Raw genomic sequence first — 26,626 nt, forward strand, 5'->3', positions numbered from 1 at the left:
TCCTTCTGTTGTAATTTAAGAAAAGCAGTGCACGAGAGAAAGACGCCATGCGACAGGGTTCAAGCAGAGGGGATTTTTATTAGGGATAGGGATCTTAAAAAACGAAAAGGGAAGGGGAGAGACCAGCCTCCAGAGACAGGAGCAGTTGGAGAGAGGAAAGAAAGTGGGGGAGAGAGAGAGGGAGGGGAGAAAAGTTCAAACCTTTTGCTTGTTTTGTTTTGCTTATGTTTTTTCAAGACAGGAAAGCTCTCTCTGTAGATCAGGCTGGCCTCAAACTCAGAAACCTGCCTGCCTCAAACTCCCGAATGCTGGGATTAAAGTTATGATCCACCGCCCAACTAAAACCTTTTCATCTCCAATAGTTGCTGGCCACTCAGGTAATACATAATGGTTAATATTTTCCTTGTGGAATTTATTTATTATAACTTAAATGTTTTTCATAAATCATAAAAAGTAATATCAAAGGCAAACTAATCCTTATTGGAGTAAAGGTGAAATTGTTCAGTCAATCACCTAAAAGATGATTTCAAATCAATTTCAGTTCGGGAATTATTCCTTTTCCATTCAGCAATGGTGCAAAGCATACTTTGAAAGATCTCTGAAAATAGAAATAGTCAGTCCTGGTGCCCCACATCTTTAATCCCAAGACCCAGAGGAAGCAGATGAATCTCTCTAAGTTTGAGTGCAGTCTGGGCTGCACAAGTTCTTGGAGAGCAGGGCTACATATTAAGACTGTATCTCCAGTTCCAGGATATCCAGGGTTGTTACACAGAGAAACCCTGTCTCAAAAAGCCATAAATAAATAGATAAATGAATAATCTAAGCTCGAGTAATTAAGATTTTTTTTAAAGATTTTATTTATTTATTATGTACACAACATTCTGCTTCCATGTATATCTGCACACCAGAAGAGGGCACCAGATCTCATTACTGATGGTTGTGAGCCACCATGTGGTTGCTGGGAATTGAACTCAGGACCTCTGGAAGAGCAGTCGGTGCTCTTAACCTCTGAGCCATCTCTCCAGCCCGAGTAATTAAGATTTTTAACCACACAAATTAAAAATAATTAAAGTTATTAATCAAGTAAGATTTATTTGATAATAGACTAAGTCATAAATTAGTGTTGACAGGAAACTAAAGTTTGGAGATCACTTGTTGGATTTTTCCCCCCAGTAATAGCAGCAGCAGCAGCAGGTGCATTAGAATCGCTTTGCTTTCCACAAAACCCTGCAAAATTCAGATGTAGCCAATGAGACAGAATCTTGAGGTAGGGCATTTAAAAGTTGGTGGAACCTAAAAGCTTATCCCTTGTTAATGACATTATGCCCCCTCTAAATAGGTTGGACAGAGGGTGTTGCTCTCTCTTGCTTTTCAATGTCAGCTATATGAACAAACAAGAAAGCCATCACCAGACACCCATGCCTTCATCTTGGACTTCCTGGCCACCAGGACCACGAGAAACCATGCTGTTCTTTAAACTAGTCAATTCAAGTATCCTCTTGTATAGGACAAGAGGACTAAGCCAGCTGACTGAAAACAAGGTCATTTTGAAATAGAAGAGGTAAGAGTGGTATGGCTAACATTTTTAAATGTTTAAGGACTGGATATGGAGGGTTCAGTGAGTAAAAGTGCTGACCTTCATACTCTGACTGAACCCACCTGCAGTCTTGTGTGCATACACAGTATTTAGTGAATGTTAGATGTTGAACCTTTGCTAGAATATATTTACCAAGTAAAACGAATTTAGCCTTGTGGTGGCATTTTGTTTATGATGTAGCACATAAAGCTTGCCTGAAGATCAGAGTGCAAAGCTGACCACACTAGTCAACCATACAGGCCAGGCAGTGGTGGCACATACCTTTAATCACAATCACAGCAGCCACACTAGTTAGCCATAGAGGTTGGGCGATGGTAGTGCAAGCCTTTAATCCTAGTCCTAGAGAGGAATATAAGGCTGGTGGAGACAAGACAGGAATACAGTGTATTCAGTCTACAGTCATGCTGAGGACAGGATCAACTGGTTGGTAGAGGTACAACTCTCTAGTGGTTGGCAGCTTTGCTTTTCTGATCTTCAGGCAAGCTTTATTTGTTAGATCATAAACAAAATATCACCATAATTCCCCCTTTTGTCTAATACAAGAAAGGTTATAACCAATATAAGAAAAACTATATACAATAAATATAGGCAATTTCAGAGAAAATACTCCATTATCTATCCTACCTTGGTGAGTTCCAAAGGTTGTATCTAATTCACTTTCTATTCTAATTTGCACTATCAAACTATCTTTTAATATCTCTCAGCCTTTTACACTTTACATTTCTTTAGTGAGTTTCTTTTCTGAGTCTGGTAAACAAGGAAGACGACTATAACTATCTGGTCTTCAACTCCCTCAGAGAACCGAGAAAGGAAATAATATTTACTTGTTAGATCATAAACAAAACATCACCACATAGCCTTAGAAGTAATAAAATAAAACTTAATGAACATCTAGTACTCTTTTATCTATCATTGTTCGAAAGTTTCATTGCGGGAGTTGTGGTAGTTTGAATGTAATTGGCCCCCATAATCTCATAGGGAGTGGTGCTATTAGGAGGTGTGGCTTTGCTAGAGTGGGTTTGGCCTTGTTGGAGGAAGCGTGTCATTGTGGGTGTGGGCTTTGAGGTTTCCCATGCTCAGGATATCACCCAGTGTCTCAGTTGATTTGCTGTTGCCTGCAAGTTGTAGGACTCTCAGGTACTACTCCAGCACCACGTCTACCTGCACACTGCCATGCTCCCCATCATGATGATAATAGACTGAACCTCCAAAACCATAAGCAAGCCCCCTCACTTAAATGTTTTCCTTATAAGAGTTGCTATGGTGCCTTTTCTTTTTTTGGTTTTTCGAGACAGGGTTTCTCCATATTGCTTTGGAGGTTGTCCTGGCACTTGCTCTGGAGACCAGGCCGGCCTCAAACTCAGAGATCCACCTACCTCTGCCTCCCAAGTGCTGGGATTAAAGGCATGAACTGCCAACGCTCCGAAAAGATTTATTTATTATGTATTCACTGTTCTGCCTACACTTATGCCTGCAGGCCAGAAGAGGGCACTAGATCTCATTATAGATGGATGTCAGCCACCATGTGGTTTCTGGGAATTGAACTCAGGACCTCTGGAAGAGCAGCCACTGCTCTTAATCTCTTGAGTCATCTCTCCAGCCCTGTCATGGTGTCTTTTTACAGCAATAGAAACCGACTAAGACAGAAGTTGGTACCAAGGACTGGAGTATTACTGTGATAGCCCTGACCACGTTTTTGTTTGGAGTAATACAGATTTGGGGAGTTTAGGTTAAGAAAGCAGTGGGTGGGCTGGAGAGATGGCTCAGAGTTTAAGAGCACTGACTGCTCTTCCAGAGGTCCTGAGTTCAATTCCCAGCAACCACATGGTGGCTCACAACCATCAGTAATGAGATCTGGTGCCCTCTTCTGGTGTGCAGATATACATGGAAGCAGAATGTTGTATACCTAATAAATAAATAAAATCTTTAAAAAAAGAAAGGAAAGAAAGAAAGCAGTGGAATGCTTTAACTTCTGCTTCATGGGTCATACTAGTAGGAACATGGAAGACAGGTGCTGAATGGGTTTTGATGGACTGTGGGGAATCAAGAGGTTCCAGAGGAGAAGAATGCTAGTATGTGGCCTAGAGTCTGGTCTTGTGATAGTCTGGTGCTTTTTGCCATTGTCCAAAAAGTCTGCCTGAAGCTAAAGTGAAAAGTTTTGGATTAATTCTGTTGGCAGAGGAACTCTCAAAACAGCCTAATATAAACTCTGTTGTATGGTTATTATTGGTAACAATATTGAAGATTTATAATGAAAAGGAGCAAGCAGAGCAGAGTAAATTACAAAATGTGAGGAGAAAAGACACACCAGGAAGTGGATGGAGCTAAATCTTGTGTTTAAGGAGATAAACAGATTAAGAAATGGAATAAAAGGAGGAGAGACTTCAGGACAAGATCCCACCCGCTAAATTTCCAAATTGTGAAAAGGAACTAAAGAAAAGTTTAGAGCTGGATGTAGTGGAGCATACCATTAATCCTAACACTTGGAAGGCAGAGACTGGTGGATCTGAGTTTGAGGCCAGCCTGTTCTAGAGATCCAGTCAAGCTTAAGTAGTAAAGGACAGAAAGCTTGTGAAGAAGTAATTGAAAAGGGGGGCCATGTTCCAGTCTCAGCAAGCAGAAAAACTTGGCAGCTTCGGTCATGTGGCTCCAGATTTAGAGTTAAGGGTAGATTAAAGGAGTTATGAATAAAGCTGATGAGGCCAGGCATGAGTCAGGGGTGTTCCTGAATGGAGGCCTAGTAGAGAGGCCATTTCGTGAAGCTGTCAAGTTGAAGCCTGGATTGCCTTAGAGAACCTAAGATGTTAGAGACATCAGAGCCATGAGATACCAGCTGAAGGAGTTTGCTAACAAGGAGTGGGACCAGCACAAGAAAAATAAGTGTGTTACAGTTAACAAACCTGAACAGAGCTGCAGATCTGAAGAACATTTTGACATCAGACATGGAGCTGCAGAGTTTGGAGTTTTCCCAGCTGGTTTTAGGTCTTGCTTTGGTCCAGTTTTGTCTCCCTATGCTCCCTTCCATGTGTTTTGAATGGTAATGTATATCCTGTGCCATTACATGTTGGAAATATGTGGTCTGCTCTTTTATTTTTACAGATGATTACAGTTAAGAGATTGCATAAATCTCAGAAGGACTTTGGACTTTAAGACATTGAGACTGTGATAAGGACTATGGAGACTTTTGAAGTTCGACTAAACACATTTTGCATTATGATATTGTTACACGCTTAAGGGAGCCAGGGAGTGGAATGTGGTAGTTTGAATGTAATTGGCCCTAATCTCTCAGGAAGTGGCACTATAGGAAGTGTGTCACTGTGAGGGCAGGCTTTAACGTTTTCTATGTTCAGGATACCACCCAGTGTCTCAGTGGACTTCTGGTTGCCTTCAAGATGTGGTACTCCCAGCTATTCCCCCAGCACCGCATTTGTCTGCACGCAAAAACCCTAAGTAAGATAGGAGGCTAGAGAAATGGCACAATGGGAATTACTCTTCTAGAGGGCAGATTCAGTTTCCAGCACCCATAGCTGGTGACTTATAAGTGCCCGTAACTCAAGCTCCAGGGGATTTCATGCCCTTTTCTGTCTTCCATACACCAGGCACAAATACCGTGCACATACATCCAAGCAAGCTGTCACACACACACACACACACACACACACACACACACACACACACACACACACACACATATATTTTAAAAAAAAAACTCCACTATGATAATAAAATAGCTCATCCCTACTAAGTTCTACTGTTTTATTGTGTGTGGGTGTTTTGTTCCCATGTATGGCTGTGCACCACAGGCATTCAGTGCCCAGGAGGCCAGAAGATGATGATGGATTCCCTAGAATTGGAGTTACGAATAATTGCAAAGCATCATATGGGTGACGAGAGTCAAACCTGGATGTTCTGCCTGAAAAAGTGCATCACCATCTCTCCTGGTATATGAGTTCTTGTCCAACGGGCCGGATGAGGCAAAAGCCCACGGGGACAGTTGCACCCAGCAAGGACCAGTGGACTTCGAGACAGCATAGAATATTGCTGGGACCTCACAGCCTGCATGCACTCTTCTCTCTCATAATATTGATGATTCTCTTGATAGTTTTAGTGTCATTTTGTCAACCATGCATGGGGCAGATGTGATCATTCCTGGAAACCCTAATTTTTTCTGGAACATTTTCCCCTAAAATTCTTTGGGAGCTGATGCTTCTCAGGTTTCTTGTCTGGAAATGCCAGCTGTTACTCCAGACCCCAGGAGCTGTTCTGATTTAGTGCTGACAGGATCAGAGGCAAATCACCCCTATTTCTGTAAATATGTTTTGAATGGGATTGCTGTTCTTGAAAATGTGTGCCTGTCAGTCACCTTTAGTTTTGTATAGACAGGATGTAACTGGCTCAGTATTTGAGCTAGCAAAATGATGTGTTGTTTTGGTTTAAAGATGTTTTGATGTAAAAGTTGGGGAAAAATATATTTGACATATTTCGTTTTCCTGGAGGTTAATGTTGGAGGATGGGAAAAACTTGTTTGTTAATATACAAAAAAATGCTTGGTTTTTTTTTTACATGCTTGTTTTTAAAATATAAGTAAAGGCCAGGCGTTGGTGGCTCATGCCTTTAATCCCAGCACTCGACAGGCAGAGGCAGGTAGATCTCTGTGAGTTCGAGGCCAGCCTGGTCTCCAGAGCGTGTGCCAGGACAGGCTCCAAAGCTACACAGAGAAACCCTGTCTCAAACAAAACAAAACAAAACCAAAACAAACAAACAAACAAACAAAAAAGAAACCCTGTCTCGAAAAACCAAAAATAAATAAAGACAGCTGGGAGCTTTCTGTGAAACTCATCTGTGTAGCTGGAGTTCCAATTGGTCTTAATAATAAAAAAAAACCCTGAACTTTCCCATTATGCAGAGACTGGACAAAAATGATACAGCTTGAAAATTAGCCCAAATCTTTTCTTTTCAGGATCCCTAAAAATGCCGTCCACCCCAGACAACAGGAAGTAGCTTTAAGAGCATCAAATTCTCAAGAGGTGGGGTGGGTGGGTTTTGGTCATTCAATAGGTAAAGGATATTTGTCATTGTTTAGGGGGGACTGGTCACAAGCTGTTATTGGTAATGGCAAAAAAAAAAAAAAAAGGTCTACAAATACGATAGCATGAGAGGGTGGATTATTGGTCTACTGTGGAAAGAAAAAAGGGAGGATACAGACATAAGATAAACAGGGAGATTATTGAATCTACTTTTAAAAAGCTACTACTAGTTTTAAATATTTTACACTGCATTGGACTTTTGTACACTGTATACAAATTCTATATATTGACAGAAATTTGAGATTAATTTGTTAAAACACATTGTACATACATTTCTAATATTGTTCAAGGTATTGTATTTACACAGCTCATTTAGCAATGCAATTCGAATTTATAGTCCTTGAAAGTTATTATGAACTATGTAAGATAATAAGGAAATGTAGGTTAGTAATTAGTCACCTCTTACTATTGAACTTGTAGTCACATTAGATATGTTTTTTCTTCCTTCCTTCCTTCCTCCCTCCCTCTCTCTCTCTTTCTTTCCTTTCTTTTTTTGGTTTTTCGAAACAGGGTTTCTTCTGTGTGGCTTTGGAGCCTATCCTGGCATTTAATCTGGAGACCAGGCTGGCTTTGAACTCACAGAGATCCATCTGCTTCTGCCTCCCCAGTGCGGGAATTAAAGGTGTGTGCCACCAACGCCTGGCCTGTTAGGTATGTTTTCAAGGTCAAACATATATTTTAGAAAGATAGGTCTTCAAACACTTCGGAGATCTACGGAATATGACATTTAAGATAATTTAATAACATGTATTTTTTTTTTATGACAATGAGACATGTCTGCTCCTGGCATCACCAATCTATTTCAGAGATGATGGGCACTGAAGAAACTCCACATGGAGTTTACTTTCTTTGTTGCAAAAGTAAACTACTGGGCAAGAAAGTGCCCTTGCCTCGACTGCTGACAGTATGCTGTCCAAACTGAACAAACAGGACACAAAACAAACAGGATACAAGAAAAGGCCGGACAGCCCTCTAGAAAATCCTGCTTCACAGAAATGTCTGTCAGATATGCTAGGCCTGTAGTCTAAGGATGGATGCCCCAATGTTGCAGAAGAACCTTGGGTGACTGTCTCAGCAGCCAACTGTTCTTGTCATTGCTACAGTTTTCAGAAATCACTGGCTTACATTTCCTGTTTATTCAGTTAATATTATTTCCTTCTTGGGTCTCTGAGGAAGTTGAAAACTAGATAGTTATAGTTTTTCTTGTTTACCAGACTTAGAAAATAAACTCACTAAACAAATGTAAAGTATATAAAGTTGAGAGACATAAAAAGAAAATTTGATAATGCAAATTAGAATAGAAAATAAATTAGGTACAAGACTTTAGACTCACCAAGATAGAATAGATAATGGAGTATTTTCTCTGAATTTGTGAAATGCAAATGGACTAGACGTTGTTGATTAACTTACTGCCTGTGTTGATAAACTTATTGACTGTATATAGTGTATATACTTTTTGGAGTTTTTATGTTAGTCATAGTCATTTTTTGTACTAGACAAAAAAGGGGAATTGTGGTGATAAATTATTTATGGTTTATTAAAGCTGAGGGTACAGAAATCTCCCATTTAATAAATATCAAAACAATCAAACCAGTCCCATAATGGATTCAACATGTCAAATGTATTGGTCAAATGCAAACCACTCAATATAAGTTCAGCATATACTAGGAGGACCTGAATTCCAACCCCAGCACCCACACAGAAAGCTGAGTATTGCTGTGCATATCTGTAACCTTGGTACCATTTGGGGAAGGGATGATAAAAGGGTCATCTTGGCTTGCCAGCTGCCAGCCTAGATTCAGGATCAGTGAGAGACCCTGTCCTAATGGACTAAGAGAGTAATAAAGCAGGCTACCCAAGTCCTCCTCTCACTGTTGTGTATGGCCCCAGGTTATGTTCACATTCTCAGGAGGGTACACCTACCTACCTACCTACACACACACACACACACACACACACACACACACACACACACACCTACCTACCCCCCCCCACACACAGGAAATTTGCTCCCTACTATACATATACAGGATTTAAAACAGGACAAAGGATGACGGTGTGCAGAAAAACGCTGGTAGTTCCCCACACCCCTGAAAAGACAGAGTTCAACTCAATTCTTTACTATAATTTTGGCCCTATTTAATGATTTAATCAATCACCCTAAAATTATTTCTCAAGCCATGGGCTGTGAGAATATTATAGATTATTAATAAAATTGATTTTCCTCTCAATTACTGAATGTCCTAAGGATCTGCATATTCCCACAAGGCAATGCAAATCTTGCTTCTGGTTGTATAGATCTGTTTACTTTTGAAATTATCTGAGGTGTAGCTGGGCGTTGGTGGCGCATTCCTTTAATCCCAGCACTCGGGAGGCGGATCTCTGTGAGGCCAGCCTGGTCTCCAGAGCGAGTGTCAGGATAGGTTCCAAAGCTACAGAGAGAAACCCTGTCTTGAAAAAAACCAAAAAAAAAGAAAAAAAAAGAAATTATCTGGGGTGAAGATGGGGCTGGATGGCATAGGTTAAGAACACACACTGCTCCCACATCATCAGCTCACAAATACCTGTAACCTGAGCTCTAGGGGATTCAATTTCTTCTTCTGGTGATGAAGGCACCAGCACTTATCCACACAAACTCCACACAGACCCACCCACTTAAACATAAATTATTTTAGCAATGTATAACATACCCAGTGTAGTGTCTACCCATTGTCTCATAGCCAACAAGCACATTTCAGTTATTGTATCCCCAAGCACCTATGAGGGTTTGAATGAGAGTGAACCAAAGAGGCTCATAGATTTACATGCTTGGTCACCAGGGAACAGTGTTATTTGAAAGGACTGGGTGGCGTGGCTTTTTGAAGTATGTTACTGTGGTGGGCTTTGAGGTTTCAAAAGTCTAAGCCAGGTCTAGTGGTGCTCTTCCTGATGCCTGTGGGTTTGGATGTAGAACTCTCAGCTACTTCTCCAGGATCATGCCTGCAGGTATGCCATCATAATAATAGACTAAACCTCTGAAACTGTAAGCCAGCCCCAATTAAATGCTTTTGTAAGAAAGGCTGGGGTCATGGGGTCTCTTCATAGCAACAGAACACTTGGCAAACTGAAGAAACATGGCAGAGAGCGGTGCTGAGAGCAATGTAGATTATAATGGCCTGGTTCAAGAGGTCTCAAGAACATTAATTAGTAAGTGGCCTAAAGACTGTTCTTTCGATAATTTGGTGAAGAATGTGGCTGCTTTCTGCCCTTGTTAAAAAATCTGCCTGAGGCTAAATTGAAGTTTTTGAATTACAGGTATTGGCAGAGGAGATTAGAAGACATCCTAGAATTGACTCTGGTGTGTATTAGTGGTCACTCTTATGCAGATCTACAATGAAAAGGAGCAAGCTGAGCAAGGAAAAACACAAAAGGCACAGTTTTAGAGAAAAGGAGCAACAAGCAATGTATGGAGCTAAGTTCAGTGCTCACAGAGATTAAAAAGAAAAGGCCCCATGCTAAATGGAATAAGGGGAGTGATGACCTGAGGGCAATACCGCACCCAGCTTCCCAGCTGTGGAAGGAATGAAAGGAAAGCTTGGGGAACAAATTCCTGCCCCAGCAAGCAGCAATCTTGGAACAATACTTGAGGTTCTGCCTTTAAGGTCAAAAGTACCAGGAAGGGATTTTGCAATCTCCCTCCATGGTTAAGGAAAGCTCCTGAGGTCATGGATGTGTCTGGGCATCCTTATCTGGAGGCCCAGAGGGACCACTGTTCGAAGCCTGGATTTCATTGGAGACCCCAATGAATGTTGGAGATGTCAGAGGTGTGGAATACTTGTCAAGTAAGGCTGCTTATTAACAGGGTTAGCAAAACCAGTCAGGGAGAGAAGTATAATGCAGTCAACAAAGCTGAGAGGAGTTGGAGATCTGAAGAAGGCTTTGACATAAGACATGGAGATGCAGAGTTTGGAGTTTGCACTACTGGTATTCTGTCTTGCTTTGGTCCAGTATTTCCTCATTGTGCTCCCTTTCATCCCTTTTGGAATGGTAATGTATATTCTGCACCACTGCATACTGGAAATATGTGATCTGCTTTTTTTTTTTTTTTTTTTTTGAGACAGGGTTTCTCTGTGGCTTTGGAGGCTGTCCTGGAACTCACTCTGTAGACCAGGCTGGCTTTGAACTCATGGAGATACGCCTGCCTCTGCCTCCTGGGACTAAAGGCGTGCGCCACCACCACCCGGCTAAACTTTAGATTTTTAAACATTGTTGAGACTGTTATAGACTGGGAACTTTGGATATTGCTACAAGCCTATAGGGGCCAAGAAAGAATTTGGAGGTGTGTTACTGTGGTTGGCTTTTGATCTGGATGTAGAACTCTGTTACTTCTCCAATACCATGTGTTGCCATGTTTCCTGCCATGATGATAACGGACTAAACCTCTGAAACTGTAAGCTAGCCCCCAATTAAATGCTTTCTTTTATAAAAAAAAGGCCTCAGTCATGGTATCTCTTCACAGCAACAGAAAACTAATCCAACACCCATGAACAAATCACACGTGGTCAAACCAAAATGTAATAAAAATATTTAGTGAAAACATATTTTAACGCCCATTGAAGGATTTAAAAAATACAAATAAAGTTTTATCAATTTGATATTCAAGTTATAATTGGTTTAACACATAGCCTTGGTTTATTTCCTAATCATACTGAAGTATCTTTTGAAAAGTTAAATGCCTTCAATAGTTTTATTAATAGAGGTAAATATTTAGACAGTATATTCATCCCTGGGTCTCTTAAAAAAGAAACTAAAAAGTCTTAGTGTAAGTTTAAAATTTTAATATTTATAAATTTAAAAATGTTACACGTGCTGAATGATAGCAGTGCTGACATTCTGTGACCATTAAACCACAGCTCACTGCATAGAACTTTTTTGTACAGAGAATAAGATCACAATACCAGGATTTGCAATTTGTCATAATTTCGTGGTAAAGGACACCACACCAGGAAACCTGGGCTTAGAGCACACTTGAGGTCAGATTCCCCACCCCCACCCCCAGTAGGTTCATAGTGCAGACATGGTAAATTACTTCAGGCTATGAAAATTAGCCGCCAGTACATACCTGACAGCTCCTAATAGCTAAGAGGCCTAAAAATGCAGACAGGACAAGAAATCCAAACCTTCCCACAACTGGGAAGTTCTGGGAACAGGTGAAGAGCAGGCCACAGTGGGTACAGGGAGCTGCCTAGTGCCAGTCACACATCTCCCACTCTACAGGAGGGAACCACCACCACAGCTGAATATTTCAGTCTTTACAGAGACTTCCATGTACACATCTATAGGACAGAAACAGTTCAACCATCTTCAAAACTAGCAATATGAATGTCCATTATTAATCTTCTATTTTGACCTGAACCAAATGTACTCTTTGGCTATATAAAAGTCATGGTTTCCCCTTATAATCAACCAGGAACACTTCATAATTCTTATGCCTAAGGAAAAATGAAGTTAAACTTGAGCCATGGCCCTTTAAACCAACTTGAATTCAGTAAGATGTCTAATTTGGACATTTTTCTTTCTAATTCTAGAAAAGTCAAGTTTTAAAGAAATGTAGTGTTTTCAGAAAAAGTCAGAAAACACTCATTTACATACATTTTCAAATAATTTAAAAATACTGTACATCCCCAAATCATCTGTTATTCTGTGGGAAGTTTTATAGAAAATTTATAATGTTAAAAACCTCATATCCAAATGAGTTCCTTATTCTTGGAGGAAAACAAGAGACATCTGACCAACACTACAATTCCTTCAGACTTGGAACTGATAGTGACAATCACTCAAAAGACACAGCTAACTTAGTGCCAATGACAATCACCTCTAACAAAGAGATGGCAAACAAGATATATGTAAATGCAAAACAAAGAAAAATATTTTCAGGGTTCTGTCAACACTACCTATCCCCTAGGAGACTCCAATTTGAAATACTGAAAACTGACAGCTAGTGTCCCTTCAGTACTTGAGGGGTTCATACAAATATTAACAGAGATGAGAGACAGGTGATGATTACACAGTCTTGACTGCAGGAAGAGTGTTGAGTGATGTTGAGTGGGGAAGATTACAGGTCTGTTTGGTTTTTAAGTGAAAATTGTGACACAGTATTTGATTATCATTAGATATTTTTCCATACAATAAATTTGAAGTGTTTAAGTTTTGGGAAAAGCTTACAAAGTTTACAAAAATGTCAATTTTATCAGACAAAAACAATACAGGGGTGTTTACATAACACAGTCTTCCACCAGAATAAGACTCAACTACTACATTAGGACACTGTCAAATACATCAACCCAACACCAAGGCATCAAACTACCCTTTGCAGAGGCCAACAAGAGCAGAGTTTAGGAGCTGTTACATTAGCACCACTGTTAGCATACAACCTCCTTAGCGACTCTGATTACTTAGTGACTACGACCTGGGAAAGAAAGAGTCAAGAGGCACAAAATGAGCTAACATGAACAAAAGTAAGGAAAAATAGAGGTTAAAAGATACTTTATGAACAAATGAAATTTAACACAAAAGATGAAAAATCAATTACTTGACAGTGTCCTTTAACATGTATTTTTTTGAAAGATGTATTTACTAACATGTATTTTTAAAAGGGCACAAATGACTTTTTGTGTTAAAAATATTTTCAACAACTTAAGTCAATTTCAATTGGAAAAACTAGTTTTTGAACATGAAGTTCATGGCCTCAATACCCATTAGGACAAGAGCTTCAAGAAGAAAGTGGAACAGCAATGAAGTTCAGAAGTTCATAAAGCACATGTAAAAACAAAATAAAAGACCAAACTAAACAAATACCCAAAAAAGCAAACAAATGCACACACACACCCTGAAAAGTCTGGTTGGTACAATTAAGTGGCATTCCCATTATCTGAAATATGGTGGTGTCTTTTCACCCTCAATCAGCCACTAATCAGCATTCTGGTGATCATGTAAGCATTATTTGGTCCAATCTAAAACAAATCTTCCTTCTATTAAAAGTGGTGTAACAGAATTGAGTATCATAGTAGGATCTGAGCAATTTAATATAGTTCTGTCCGTACAGAAGTTATACACAGATGCCTTTTTACTTACCAAAGCACCCGTTCCTACCCATCTCTACTTGAACTTGATTTTGTGCCTTTTGGCAAAAGGCTCATACCTAACACACACACACACACACACACACACACACACACACACACACACACACACACACACACACACACACACACACCACACCCGCTGAAGAAACACAGATGTCAAGAACAACACAAAACAGAGTGATTACTGCTGCAGACCACTTCAGGAGAAAAAAAAAAAATCTAAAAACACTCTTAAGTGTTTAAAATACAAAGCATGTAGTTAGAGAATAATATTGTTTTTCTTCTTGTATTTAGAGATTTTTTTTTTCCTCTTCCATTCTTACCATTACTGAATGGTGATCAATTTAGAAGGGTTCTCAAAAAGTTATGGCCTCAGCTCTGTACCCACTCACACCTCCCATCACAGGTACAGGATGCTCTGTTGTAGTTACACAGTCTTCAGAGCACCAGACGTTAAGATGCACACTGTGCAGTTCAGGTAGGCCAGTACCTGCTGGATGGTTTAGCAGAGAGGTGTCAAAAACAGCAGAGGAGCCTGCCCCTCCGACAGTCTCAAATGCACCTGGGTCAGAGGCCTCTTTGTTGCCACTGCACTGTGTGACTGGTCCTGCAGTGCACGTTTCAGAGGACTGCTGTTTATAAATGAGCTTTCATTTTCATAATTAAAACTGGCACACAAAATTAAGTGGAGCATGGTAGCAGTATAAAAATCCTGATTAGAAAAGCCAGAGGATCTAAAGTGAATTTTTCTTTTCTCTCTGTCTCTCTCTCTTTTTTGAAAGAACAAATCATACTTTGTAACCCAGACTAGCCTGGCATTCACCACCATGCCTGGCTAAAGTTAAAATTTGAATCTCTGAAACTGAATTAGTGTGGCCCCTGAGGGCAACACCCACTTTAGCATAATTATTGCCCCTAATGCCCCAATGTGCAATAGTCTGTGTGAACTGGTAATTCACATCCATTAAAAAGTTATTGCTTAAGCAAGCCATTCAGAGTAGATACTGGCTGTGTGGCTGAACAGAAACACACTGAGAGGTAACCACATGGGGATGCTCCTCTTGTTTCACTGGGAAACTCACATAAATACATAATCAAAGGGGCAGGAGGGTCATAGCAGCTAATACCCTAAGTCAACTCTTATGTGTTGAGACCAATTTCTCTCTAAACAAATCTGGTTTGTCTTTTCCTCGAAAAATTAAGGCAATGAAATGGCTACAGTTCCTAAAGTTAACTTTACGGAACAAAAAATATACACGTATTTTCCTCAAGTTCAGGCATCACAGTCTGATTAGAAACCTGCCATAATTACACAAAACCTGTAACACTGAGGATGAAGATGAGAAAGGGGGGGAGAAGATGAACTATGAAACTAACAGACACTTGGTGATGAATTTTCTTCCTGCATAATTATAATCACTGAAGGGAGGAAGAGTTGGAAAGCACAAAATCTCTTTCGAGTTTCCACCATCTCTTGCATTGAGTCAAAAACATTTAGGATAAAGAAGGGGGGAGGGGCTTCTTAAAATGGAGACTCCAGAGCTCAACAACCAGGTACTCTGGTGATGTACAGCAGGGCTCAAGACTCCACTCTTAACAACCAGCTCCCCAAGTGATGAAGGGAATCTATGGATATTCTGAAGAATAATGCCAAGAACATACCACCTTTGGCTAGTCACCTATGCTTTGATAAAAGGGCAAAAGGCACTGAATATGAATTTCATGGTGCCCATATCTGTTTGCACATATATGGAATTGCATTTTGAAATTTTAAATTACCATTCAGAATCTAGAAGACAAGTATATGGCAGATCATGGCTAACACCTAATAACAGAAGCTGATTTTAAGTTGACCTCTCCTGTTTCACCAAATTCCACATCGAAGAAGTCTCAGGCTCTCCAATATCCAAATGGTCAAATGAACTGAGGAATAGGCCAAGACTCAAGTCAACTTTCAGCAATTCAGTGCACTTTGCAGAAAGGATCTAAGTTAAGAATATAGCTCTGTTGTTTATTTTACACAAAGGAGACCACCAACATTTGCCATAAATTCTTCTAAACTCTTTAGGAAGGCCACCTTCTGCTTCCGGTCCAGGGTAGGAGGAGTGCTGCTTGCAGTGAGCTTGTTGAAGGCATCTGCTAATCTCTGGTAAATAATTGGGTCTTGCTGACTTGACAGTAATGTCTCAACCAGTTCAGAATACTCGGCCTGCAGAAGAAACGAGATAGCCATTAGTGCTTTCTCTGGGGATCCTAGTAGGGACTATGGGGCTAGGTTGGAGGCAGGGCAGACAACTCTTTCCAACAGTTCAGTGTTTCCTGTTCTCACCTCATCTGTAGGTCAATTCATTTAAAATGTATGCTGCCATGAGATTGACACTGCTAATGCTCACATTTTACAGATGAAGTAACACTCAAAATTACACTGCCATGAAGCAACAGCACACGCAATCTGGCTCCAGACCCATATGGCAGCACCTTTATGGCACCGACTTTCTGGTTGGTCTGCATTTTGTACATACATAGCCCCTATGTCTATAATGTGAAGGAGAACAGTTCTCTAGTGGCTCATGCAAACATCTTGTCCACCCAGTTCTGAGGACAGCAGAGGCATAGCACAAGTGTGGAGATGTAAGAGCTCTCTCAAAGTGGAGACAGAATATTTTGAAAGTGCCAAATCAGCACTGTAGCTAGTGGCTTTGAATAAAGGGCAGGAATAATGTAGTGGTGGTATTTTCTACTTTTGGTATCCTCTGTCATAATATTAGTATACAGGTGAATGGGCAGAGGCTGGAGGAAAAGTCACCTGGGTCAGAGAAGTGCTGTGGGGAAAGTTGGTCTGTCATTGATTTTCATAAGCTTCCTGGGATATCAGGTATTAGATATAGAGATATAGAGATATAGAGATATAGATTATATAGAGCAAAGAGAAGTAGGGTTCAGCTTCCCACACCCCACCCCTATCGTGTACAGCATTGAGCCAGGGTAGCTACTTTAGCTGCCCTCTCCGAAGGATGGGAGGAGGCTAGTATAATCTCAAAGCATCTTCCCACTATCAAGAAACAGCGCTTCTGGGGTCAGGCAGCAGGAGCCACACTAGCTGTTCCAAAGTACCCACTCTCTGCTTTCGGTGTTTCTGGGGGGGGCAAAAGAAAAATATTTTTTTATAATCATTTACATGTATGTATTGTAGAGAACAATCTGCAAGAATTGGTCCTCTCCTTTCACCATGCTTGTCTTATTTCTAATAAAAGATTTACATCTATTGGTGTGTATGTGTATGTGTGTGTGACTATAAACTTGCAGAGTCAGTTCTCTCCTTCCACCACATACACAGGACTCAAGGATTGAACTCAGGTTGTCAGGCTTGGTGGCAAGCGCCCTCTGAGCCATCCTCCTGGCCCCTCTTGAGCTTCTAAAAATGTACATAGTCTATAAGACGCCAGACAAAGGAATCAGAATGCACTGGCTTATACACACAGGGAAAGAAGCCCACTGTTTTATGACACAAAGGATCACACACCTGAAAGGAAATACTTGTAGGAAGTTGCCACAGAAGCAAAGCACAAGAAAGGAATGCTGAGAGCAATTTTAGCTTGGGGTACACATGGCACATAATATCTATACAAAGGGGGTCTTCACATGCTAGAGTCTGAAAACCCCACTGGTTTTAGGAAGGCAAAGCTTTTCCAATCACTTGGCCATACTAAAAGGTATAAGGTAATGGAAAATTATCCCAACTCGTTCCTTTGTATACTGGATAGGCATTTTGTCAGAATTAGGAGGCAGGTGAGCTTCCGTTACATTAATCCCATGGGAATGATGGTTTAAGATCTTAAAGGTAAAATAAGTAACACATTGTTTTCAAAACACTAAACAAAGTAATACTCCATCCTTCACTCTCTGAAGGCAAACACCTGCTCCCACTCTGAGGCACCTTTCCATTTTTATGAAATCTCAATTCCTCAAAGACAGCCATCACTAAGTGTGTACATGCACCAGGCTCCTAGCACAGGTAAATGAAAGCCACAATTTTAAGTGGAAACAATGACAAAGAATGGCTCAAAACAGAGAAGGGAAAATAAATTTTGTTGATCTGATAAACAGACTGTCAGATAAATACAAAATAAATCCTAGAGCTCATGATGGAGCTGAGAAACACTGAATAGGGACATGGAACTGGGTCTCTGAGTCCTAGTCGTGGATCCACAAAGAAATGGTGGACAATGGTCATCATCGTTCCATGTGAGAGAGGGGTGTCCAGTACCTGATGCAAACACACTAATGTGTAGAACGCTTCTCCGGCTGCAGTAGTCATCTCCGTGTTGTGCTTTTGTAATACCAGCATATCAAAAACCAGCTGAAATTACACAGTAAGATATATCTATGAAATATAAGATTATTATTTAAAACCCTAGTCCCTCCCTGCCTGAAAAAGGAATGGCAATTATAGTCTATTTATTTTATTAACCAATTAATTATTAAATCATTTTTTTGGAATCCAAGGAAAACATGCAGAGGTTGTCTTCTGTGGAATCCAAAAGAGTACCAATTCCCCTTATATACAACACTGTTTAAGAAGAGAACATGCTACGGAAGAACTGGTCTCCAGGAAAAAAAAATAGTGAACAAAGCTGTGGTGTGCACACCTTTAACTTGAGCACTCAGGAAGCAGAGGCAGGAGATCTCTGCGTCTGAGGCCAGCCTGATCTACAGAGCAAGTTCAAGTACAGCCCGGACTATACAGAGAAACCCTGTCTGAAAAAGCCAAAACCAAACCAATCCAAATCTATACACATTGAATCAAGAATTCCATGGACCTGGCAAGATGGTTAAGAGCACTGCCTGCCCTTCCAGAGGACCCTGGTTTGGTACCCAGCATTCACACAGTAGCTCACAATTGTCTGCAAATCTAGTTCCAGGGGATCTGATGCTCTTTTCTGGTTTCCACAAGTACCAGGCATTTACGTGGTACAAAGACATTCATCTAGACAAGACACTCATACATATAAAAATAAAAAAAAGCCCCCTCTTGGGCTGGAAAAATGGCTCAGCGGTTAAGAGCACTGGTTGTTCTTCCAGAGGTCCTGAGTTCAATTCTCAGCAACCACATGGTGGCTCACAGTCATCTGTAATGGGACCCGAGTCCCTCTTCTGGTATGTGTGAAGATCACACTCATATACATCAAATATATGTAAAAAGCCCCTCCCCCTTTTACTTTGAGATGAGGGTCTTGCCAAACTGCATAGTTGGCTTTCAACTCACGCTGTAACTGAGGCAATGCTCATTCATTAGACTCATCAGTTGATGTGGCAGGCAAGTACCACTCAGCTTGGTTTAGAAGATGATTCTCCAACCTATCTATCTTACCTTAAGGAAGTGCCGAGTTGCTAGAAAAAGTGGTGAATCCGTTTCTTGTGCTTTAGCACACTGTTCGGCTAATGGTGTCAAGGCCTCGAGGCAGAGCTGGCATACTTCTGAACTCATTCTGGACACAATGGTCAAAGAGCAAACTATATGAGATATACCCGACTTTATAAAAGATCAAAAACATGACAGCTACATTATGCACACGACTATTTGTAGAAATGAAATACAGACAGTGGGGGTTGACCAGATTGCAATGTCTTAACTGAGTTAGGAAAGAAGTATTTCCATATTAGGTGAAAGAAGTATTTCCATATTAGGTGGCTTCTGAGAGTTTTGAGAGTAGGTCCAGTGATGTCTAGCTTGTTTCGGCAGATGATCTCACAGATGATGACATTATGTCAGCAAGCTAAGCCTAGAGAACCAGCTGGGCAGTTGTGGCGCACGCCCTTTAATACCAGCACTCGGGAGGCAGAGGCAAGCGGATCTCTGTGAGTTCGAAGCCAGTATGGTCTACAGAGCAAGTTCCAAGACAGGCTCCAAAGCTATACAGAGAAACCCTGTCTTGAAAAAAACAAAAAGAGTAGAGAACCAGCTACAATACATTACATGACCTAATGAAGGAATGACTTTAAGGACAGGGGTTAGGTGCTCTATGTATGAAAGGAAAAGATCACACAGATTCACAAATGAAACAGAATTAGAGCTGGGCATGGTGGTGCAAACCTTTGATCCCAGCACTTGGGAGGCAGAAGTAGACAGATCTTTGAGCTTGGACCAGCCTGGTCTACAGAGTGAGTTCCAGGACAACCAAAGGAAAAAGAAAAAAGAAAAAAAGGAGATAGAGAAGCAGGAAGAAAAAGAGTTAAAGCAGCTACAGAGGGGATAGGTTTTTGAAGAAATAAAATTGAACTATAAAAGAAAACCAATCATTTAAAAAAACTTTAAGTATCCCCCTCCTTGAATAACAAAGTTCATTTAAAGGATACGATGTCATTCCTAGTTCTAGGGAATACATCAGACTCTTAAACAGATCTTCAGGAAGCTGGGGTATTTTTTCAGGAAAAATCTCACAAATAAATGTGATCAATTTGTAGTATTGATTACAAAGGGTTGGAAACTGAAAAAGAAATATTAAATATTTTTATGTTCAATACTATCTAATAAAAATGAAACAACTAACAAGCTTTTAAGTAGTATAATGATTTCTTGCTAAGATGTATACAATATATAGAAACATAGCCCTAAAGAAATGTAAAGTGAGTTACAGTAAAGGGAATCTTTCAGTAACTGTTATGAAAAAAATACATAGTAGAAAGAATTATCTTCTGGAAGGCTAATAGGAGATACAGACAAATCCTTATAATCTATGTTGACCCTGAACAAATAAACAAGGCAATCAAACAAAAACTAAAGATCTAGGAACAAAATCCTTTGTTAACATGTTAATTTCCATTTAAGTATGTTAGAAAACATGCTAAACTGTTAAAAGTTATGTGGAAAATAGAGTGGCCAGTCCTTTTTATCTTTCTATTTGGACAGCTCTGAAAAGCTGAGGGGAAAGTAGACAATCTATTTAACCACAGAGAAAATGTGCACCAAATGTTTACGATGGCTGACTTAATGGAATGGACAAACACTAAAAGCAAACCAGTGTACAAAGCTGAATAAACTCTCTCATACTAAGAGTTGTTACAAAAACCCCAGGTACATGGGTTGGCAGGAATTCCTCAGGGAGGAGGCAGTACTAACTGACACCGCTTCTGCTCCTCCGCCCTCTACCTCCGCCTCACGCCCTCTGTCACATACACAGGTGTGTGCACACATGTATGTGACACTTCACACACACGCACAGCCTGCTCTGCCTCACGCCCTCTATCACATACACAGGTGTGTGCACACATGTATGTGACACTTCACACACACACGCACAGCCTGCTCTGCCTCACGCCCTCTATCACATACACAGGTGTGTGCTCACATGTATGTGACACTTCACACACACGCACAGCCTGCTCTACCTTTTGCAGTGTATCCCTGTTTTTGACCTTATCCCACTGTGAGGATTCATAACAAAAGACCTCTCCCCTAGAGTACTTCTGGAAGGAGGAAAGGGCACCCTCAGTGGCCACCCACCCCTAACACCAATGGGTAGAACCAAAGCACAGTACAGTCATAATGTGCACAAATTTTAAAAATTAACCTCGGTTTCTACTATCCTATTTCTACATGGAAGGGCTTGGAGAATACCCACTATGGCTGGCTCCTTTGGTTGAGAATGAAGTTTAAAAACAAACAAACAAAATTCTAAGAGAATTAAAACTGCTAGCAGAACTGTTTTCCTGTGGTACTTCCTGATGAAAAGAGTTGCTAATTATCTGTACACACAGGACTAGGGCATGTGTACTGAGAGATAAGCACAGTAAAATGTAGTAGAAATGCAAAACTGTTAATACTCTTCATGTTCATATTATTTTAATTACCTTCAAAAGATCTTGTGACATTAAGGGCAGAATTAGGTTTACTCCATATAAAACGACATCAGCTGCTGACACAGATCTGCCTGCTGCTTGTCCTGGCTCATGTCCTCTAAATACTTCATCTATCAAAATAAAAAGCATACTTGTACAGTCGTAACTTAAATCTCCAAAGTTCATATTCCTTTATGAAAACATAAATATAGTCAAGCTCAAAGACCCAAGAAATCCATTAATGGGTAACAGATAAATCTGATAAGCCCAGCCCATGCTATCTTTTTGTATTATTTGTTAGGGAATGCAAGTACCCAATACAGTAATAGTAGATAAGTAAGGGCAAGAGACATTCTAGAAATCAGTTAACACATTTAATGCCTTGGCATTTCACTTCAGTACCTCCAGCTAACTTGGATAAGCCTGTTGAACTGTGAAACTAATAAGGCAGACAGTGAACAAGAAAAATGAACCAACAACGTCAACAGAGCAAGAACAATCTCAAGGACTGAACACAGTGAGTAATGTGGGCTGCTACAGTAACAGGTTAGAGAACCTTCAAGAAATCAAAAAATGTCTCTGACTACAAATCCCTGTACAGCCTAAGGCAAACGCTACAAAATGATGTTTTCGCTTATAAAACAACCCACTTATTATATCAAGTTTAACGGTAAAGTTGGCAGGAAGATAAAGCTAACTCGTGAGGGGAGAGACATTCAAACACATGGAGAATTTGCATTGAAGGCAAGAGTAAGCATTACAGCCATTTGTCGGAAACAGCCCTTCACTCTCTAGTTTCTGAAGCAGCTGTACTCCTTCCTGCCTATTACTCTGAGAACACACTTGCAGAACAAACAAGGAAGTTCAGCAACAGCTTCTGAGGGAAGTAGAGACAAACTGCACAAATGAATGAATTTTGCTGACTGACCAAGCTCTTGTCTTTAAGTAGTTTTTCCCCCCTTCTTTCTTTAATCCACTGATTACCAAGCACAGTGCTAGGCAAGACACAAATGTTCTGAAAGGTCTTTATTACCATATTGACTGATAGCTGCAAGGCAGACTAGCTTTCTCTACCCCTTTTATGCTATTAGAGAACCATGTTATACAGCCTGTCAAGTCTGGAATCCAGTACTTCTCACCTCAGTGGGATTTCCTGTGCTGCATCCATGCATGAAGTGCTGGGTTTGATGGGCAATCACCTCAGAGGACATGGAAGAGCCAATGAAATAGCCCTCTAAAGCAGAGGTTCACAACATCCCCAATGCTTTAACTCCTTAATAAAGTTCCTCATGATGTGGTGACCCCCAACCATAAACTATTTCATTGCTACTTCATAACTGTAATCCTGCTACTGCTACAAAGCGTAACTATTTGATATACAGGATATCTGCTGCAGGGGTCCACAGGTTGAGAACCACTGTTCTAAAGAGACTAGGGTCTACAGACACATACAAGGATTTGAATGTGAATTCAAACTTACTAGCTACATGCATGTGGGTGAGTGACCTAACGACTCTATGCTGTCACCTCAAAAGTGAGAGTAGCAATGGCACCTGCTGCATGGCACTGTGAGAAAAGCAGCAGTTGGCATTTACTAAGAACTGCATAACTGGGGAGAAAAGGAGGCAGAAGTCATTTCTCTTTTAGATACAAAGCATCTCTGTGATAGTTGTAGAATAAACTGACTTTTTATACAGGAAAAAAAAACTGAATAAGTAAAAGTTCATATTCATATTGAAAAGTAGACAAGAGAAAAGTCTTCATCTCTACCTTCATTTCAACCAAACGGATTTTCTTCCATTTGTTTTGTAAACTGAACTTTCCCATGCAGTTTTACTTTGAGAAAATAACCTGTAGCTTTAACAGAGACAGTAACAACAACACTGCAAGAGACTACCTGTGTCACTGAAGTCTATGAACTCCTTGGAGAGAAGGTTAGTGAGAAGCTCCATAATGAGAAGCAGGTCCTGGTACTGCTCTTCTTCCGCTGTAACATCTATCCTTTGCCGCCCTAGATTATTCTTAGAATATACTTGCAACAAAGTAAGGCAGGCTTCATATAAATGCATAGCTTTGGACTGTAAGAAAATATGAGGAGTGACATTACTTGGTATGATCTAGTAGATAAGCTCAAGTTTAAAATCTAAATTACAATAGTAGCTCTATATTAACAATGACGAAGGGTTGAGACTTGGCAAAGTACTTGCCAAACAAGCATGGCCACTTGAGTGCAGATCCCCAGTGGTGCATGCTGGGGATTCTAGATCAGAGGGAGGAGACAAGAGGGCTTGCTGGTAAGCTTGGCTTGGACAGCTGTAGGGTAAGTGAGTCCTTGTCTCAGAAAATAAGATGGAGGGAAATACAGGAAGATACCAACCCTTGACTTCAGACACACACACACACACACACACACACACACACACACACACACACACACACACACACACACACAGTGCATTAACAATAATAAAAAGAACTGGATGTGATAGCATATGCCTTTATTCTGAGCCCCTGAGAGGCAAAGGAGGATGCAGCTCTTAAGAGTTTGAGGCCAGCCTTAACTACATAGGGAGACCCTATCTCAAAACAAAACAAAAAACTCCAAGAAAGCAACAAGGAAACAACCAAAGACCAGTAATAAAAGTATACTTAAGGTAAGAGCACAGCTATATTTAAAATATTAGCCCCTTTCTAACAAAATTTTGGAGTAAGAACTTATATTCATTCCACATGACTTCCTATTTTGGAGAAATACAAGTATGCATTAAATGTCAAGCAAAGAATGGGGAGTATCATTGCTGCAGAGACTTGTAATCCTGAAGGAATAAAACTAGAAAGTACTTACCTCTCCAAGATAGCATATCTGTTTATGTGCAACTTCAACAAAAACTTCTATAATGAGATTGACAGTTTCTGGAGTATTTTTGTATACTTCCATTAACCCAATGCAATTGTTAAGGAAGTCCATTAAAAAATTAAAAAGAATGGCTACATTGTCGACCTGGGTGGCCTCAGCAATGCCACACAAGGCCTCGAGCGTGGCAGTGATCTCCTGCTTAACATCCTCCTGCTGACACATCTGCTGGAAGTTCTCTTGGTTTATCACTCTCAGGAAGCGCTGCTGAAGAGGCTGAAGGACCTGTGGAGGCACACCACAGCATGACCTTCCTAACTCACACACAATCCTCAACCTGGATGAACATCCCTCTCCCCCACCCCCAATTATTTTGTGAGGGGCGGTTGAGAGAGGGTTTCTCTGTTCAGCTTGGCTGTCCTGGAACTAGCTCTGTAGACCAGGTTGGCCTCAAACTCACAGAGATCCGCCTGCCTCTGCCTCCCAAGTGCTGGGATTAAAGGTGTGTACTACTTTACCTGGCTCTCAAAATATTTTTTATTGGACAGAATGAGCACACAAGACAAGGACTATTTGAACCACTTTAAGTTCCCTACTCCCCCAAGTCTTTGAAACAGGTCTTGCCAGGTAGCCCAGGCTGGAGTCAATTTCTCAGCACTCTTGCCTCTGGCTCCTAGGTATGAGGTATATTGTCCATTTTGACAATCTTCATACCTTGTGCCATATATAAAAAAAAATGACAGCCAAGTCACAGAACAGTTATTTAATCCCATTTTTAAAAAAATTTGTTTTTAAAACACTTTTATTCTCTTATAATTTCTAGTTTTTATTGCATGTGTGTGCTGACACTGGGTATCCAATTTATTGAGGCAAGGAATCTCACGAATCCACAGCTTGCTAATTTGGCCAATCTACGAATCTGGTTTGTCCCAGGGATATTCTTTCTTACAAGTGCTGGGATTTTTGGTGAGCCTTCATGCACACCCACCTTTTTATGTCTGAACTCTGGTCCTTCTATTTGTGGGACAAGTGCTGTATCCACTTAGCCATTTCTCCAGGCCCTATTTGTTTTCTAATAGTCTCACTGTGTAACCCAGGTTGGCCTCAAAGTGTTGCAATCCTCTTGCTGCTGCCTCAGAAAGAATGAGATTATAGGGGTGTATGTGTTTGCGTGCCCACATACCACACTTAGTTTCTTTGAATTCTTTGAATTCTGCCACTTCTCTCTACATTTTTCCAGGTGATTGGCCAAAAAATTATAAAGACGGGGGGGGGGGGGGGGGAATCAGAACTCCTCATCAGAGAATCAACAAGCTTTCTCCAAAGGCCAGAAAATTAAGTACTCTATACACGGCATTTCAGTGGAGCCATATAATCACTGAGCAATAACCCAGTGGTTTATCTATAGCCATGTTTAATCTGTGAGCCAGTTTGCCAATTTTATAATACAGTTAAAATAGCAGGTCCTTATCTGTTTTGGTTTGTCCCCCCTCTTCTTCCCTTTCCTTACAATTCTTGGTATAAAATACAACTTCAGTTAATCATTCATGCTCTGAATGTTTATAGGGCTGAAGAAATGGCTTAGTTGGCAAGGCACTTACCACATATGGTAGAGTGAGTAAGAATGACCCCCATAGGCTCATATATTTGAATGCTTGCTTCCTAGTTGGTGTAACTGGTAAGGATTAGAAGGTGTAGCCTTGTTGGAGGAGGTGTGTCATCCTACACCATTCCTAGTTTGCCTTTCCCTGCCTCATGGTGGTTGTCTCAACATGTAACTATTGCTCCAGTGCCATGCCTGCCTGCCATCATGCTCCTCGCCATGATGGTCATCCTCTGGAACTGTAAGGAGACCCCGCAAATGAATGCTTTCTTTCATAAGTTGCCTTGGTCATGGTGTTTTCACAGCAACGGAAAAGAAAAGTAAGCAAGTCACCCCATAAAGTATAAGGTCCTAAGTTCATACCCCAGCACTCATGTATAAGCTGATTGCCTATAACCCCAGTGCTGGGGAGTCAAGAGGATCCCTGGAGTTTGCTGTTCAGAGACTCTAGCTGAAATCAGTTTCAGATACAGTGAGAGACTACCTCCAACTGTGAGAGCAACTGAGGAAGATGACTCTGGT

At 40.6% G+C, this 26,626-nt stretch overlaps 1 protein-coding gene and 1 long non-coding RNA gene across 3 annotated transcripts in view; one reads left to right on the forward strand and one right to left on the reverse strand.

Annotated features, from left to right (window-relative positions):
- The first annotated feature begins 199 nt into the window (after positions 1-199).
- On the forward strand, positions 200-6,214 carry LOC103162927. Its single transcript, XR_003480157.2, has 3 exons — positions 200-377; positions 1,340-1,561; positions 4,697-6,214. It is a non-coding gene; the product is annotated as an uncharacterized LOC103162927 (long non-coding RNA).
- Positions 6,215-11,236: 5,022 nt separating this feature from the next.
- Positions 11,237-26,626, reverse strand: part of Xpo4 (exportin 4) — a 93,981-nt gene continuing 78,591 nt past the window's right edge. For both annotated transcript variants that reach the window (XM_027390463.2, XM_027390464.2), the window contains 7 exons: positions 24,493-24,786; positions 23,545-23,725; positions 21,660-21,778; positions 20,166-20,296; positions 19,180-19,297; positions 18,076-18,168; positions 11,237-16,017 (listed from right to left, as the gene is read on the reverse strand). In XM_027390463.2, the coding sequence (XP_027246264.1) occupies positions 15,820-16,017; positions 18,076-18,168; positions 19,180-19,297; positions 20,166-20,296; positions 21,660-21,778; positions 23,545-23,725; positions 24,493-24,786 (1,134 nt within the window). In that variant the 3' untranslated portion in view covers positions 11,237-15,819. The remainder of the gene's footprint in view (positions 16,018-18,075; positions 18,169-19,179; positions 19,298-20,165; positions 20,297-21,659; positions 21,779-23,544; positions 23,726-24,492; positions 24,787-26,626) is intronic.

This window comes from Cricetulus griseus (assembly GCF_003668045.3).
Source record: "Cricetulus griseus strain 17A/GY chromosome 1 unlocalized genomic scaffold, alternate assembly CriGri-PICRH-1.0 chr1_1, whole genome shotgun sequence".
Classification (NCBI taxonomy): Eukaryota; Metazoa; Chordata; class Mammalia; order Rodentia; family Cricetidae; genus Cricetulus; species Cricetulus griseus.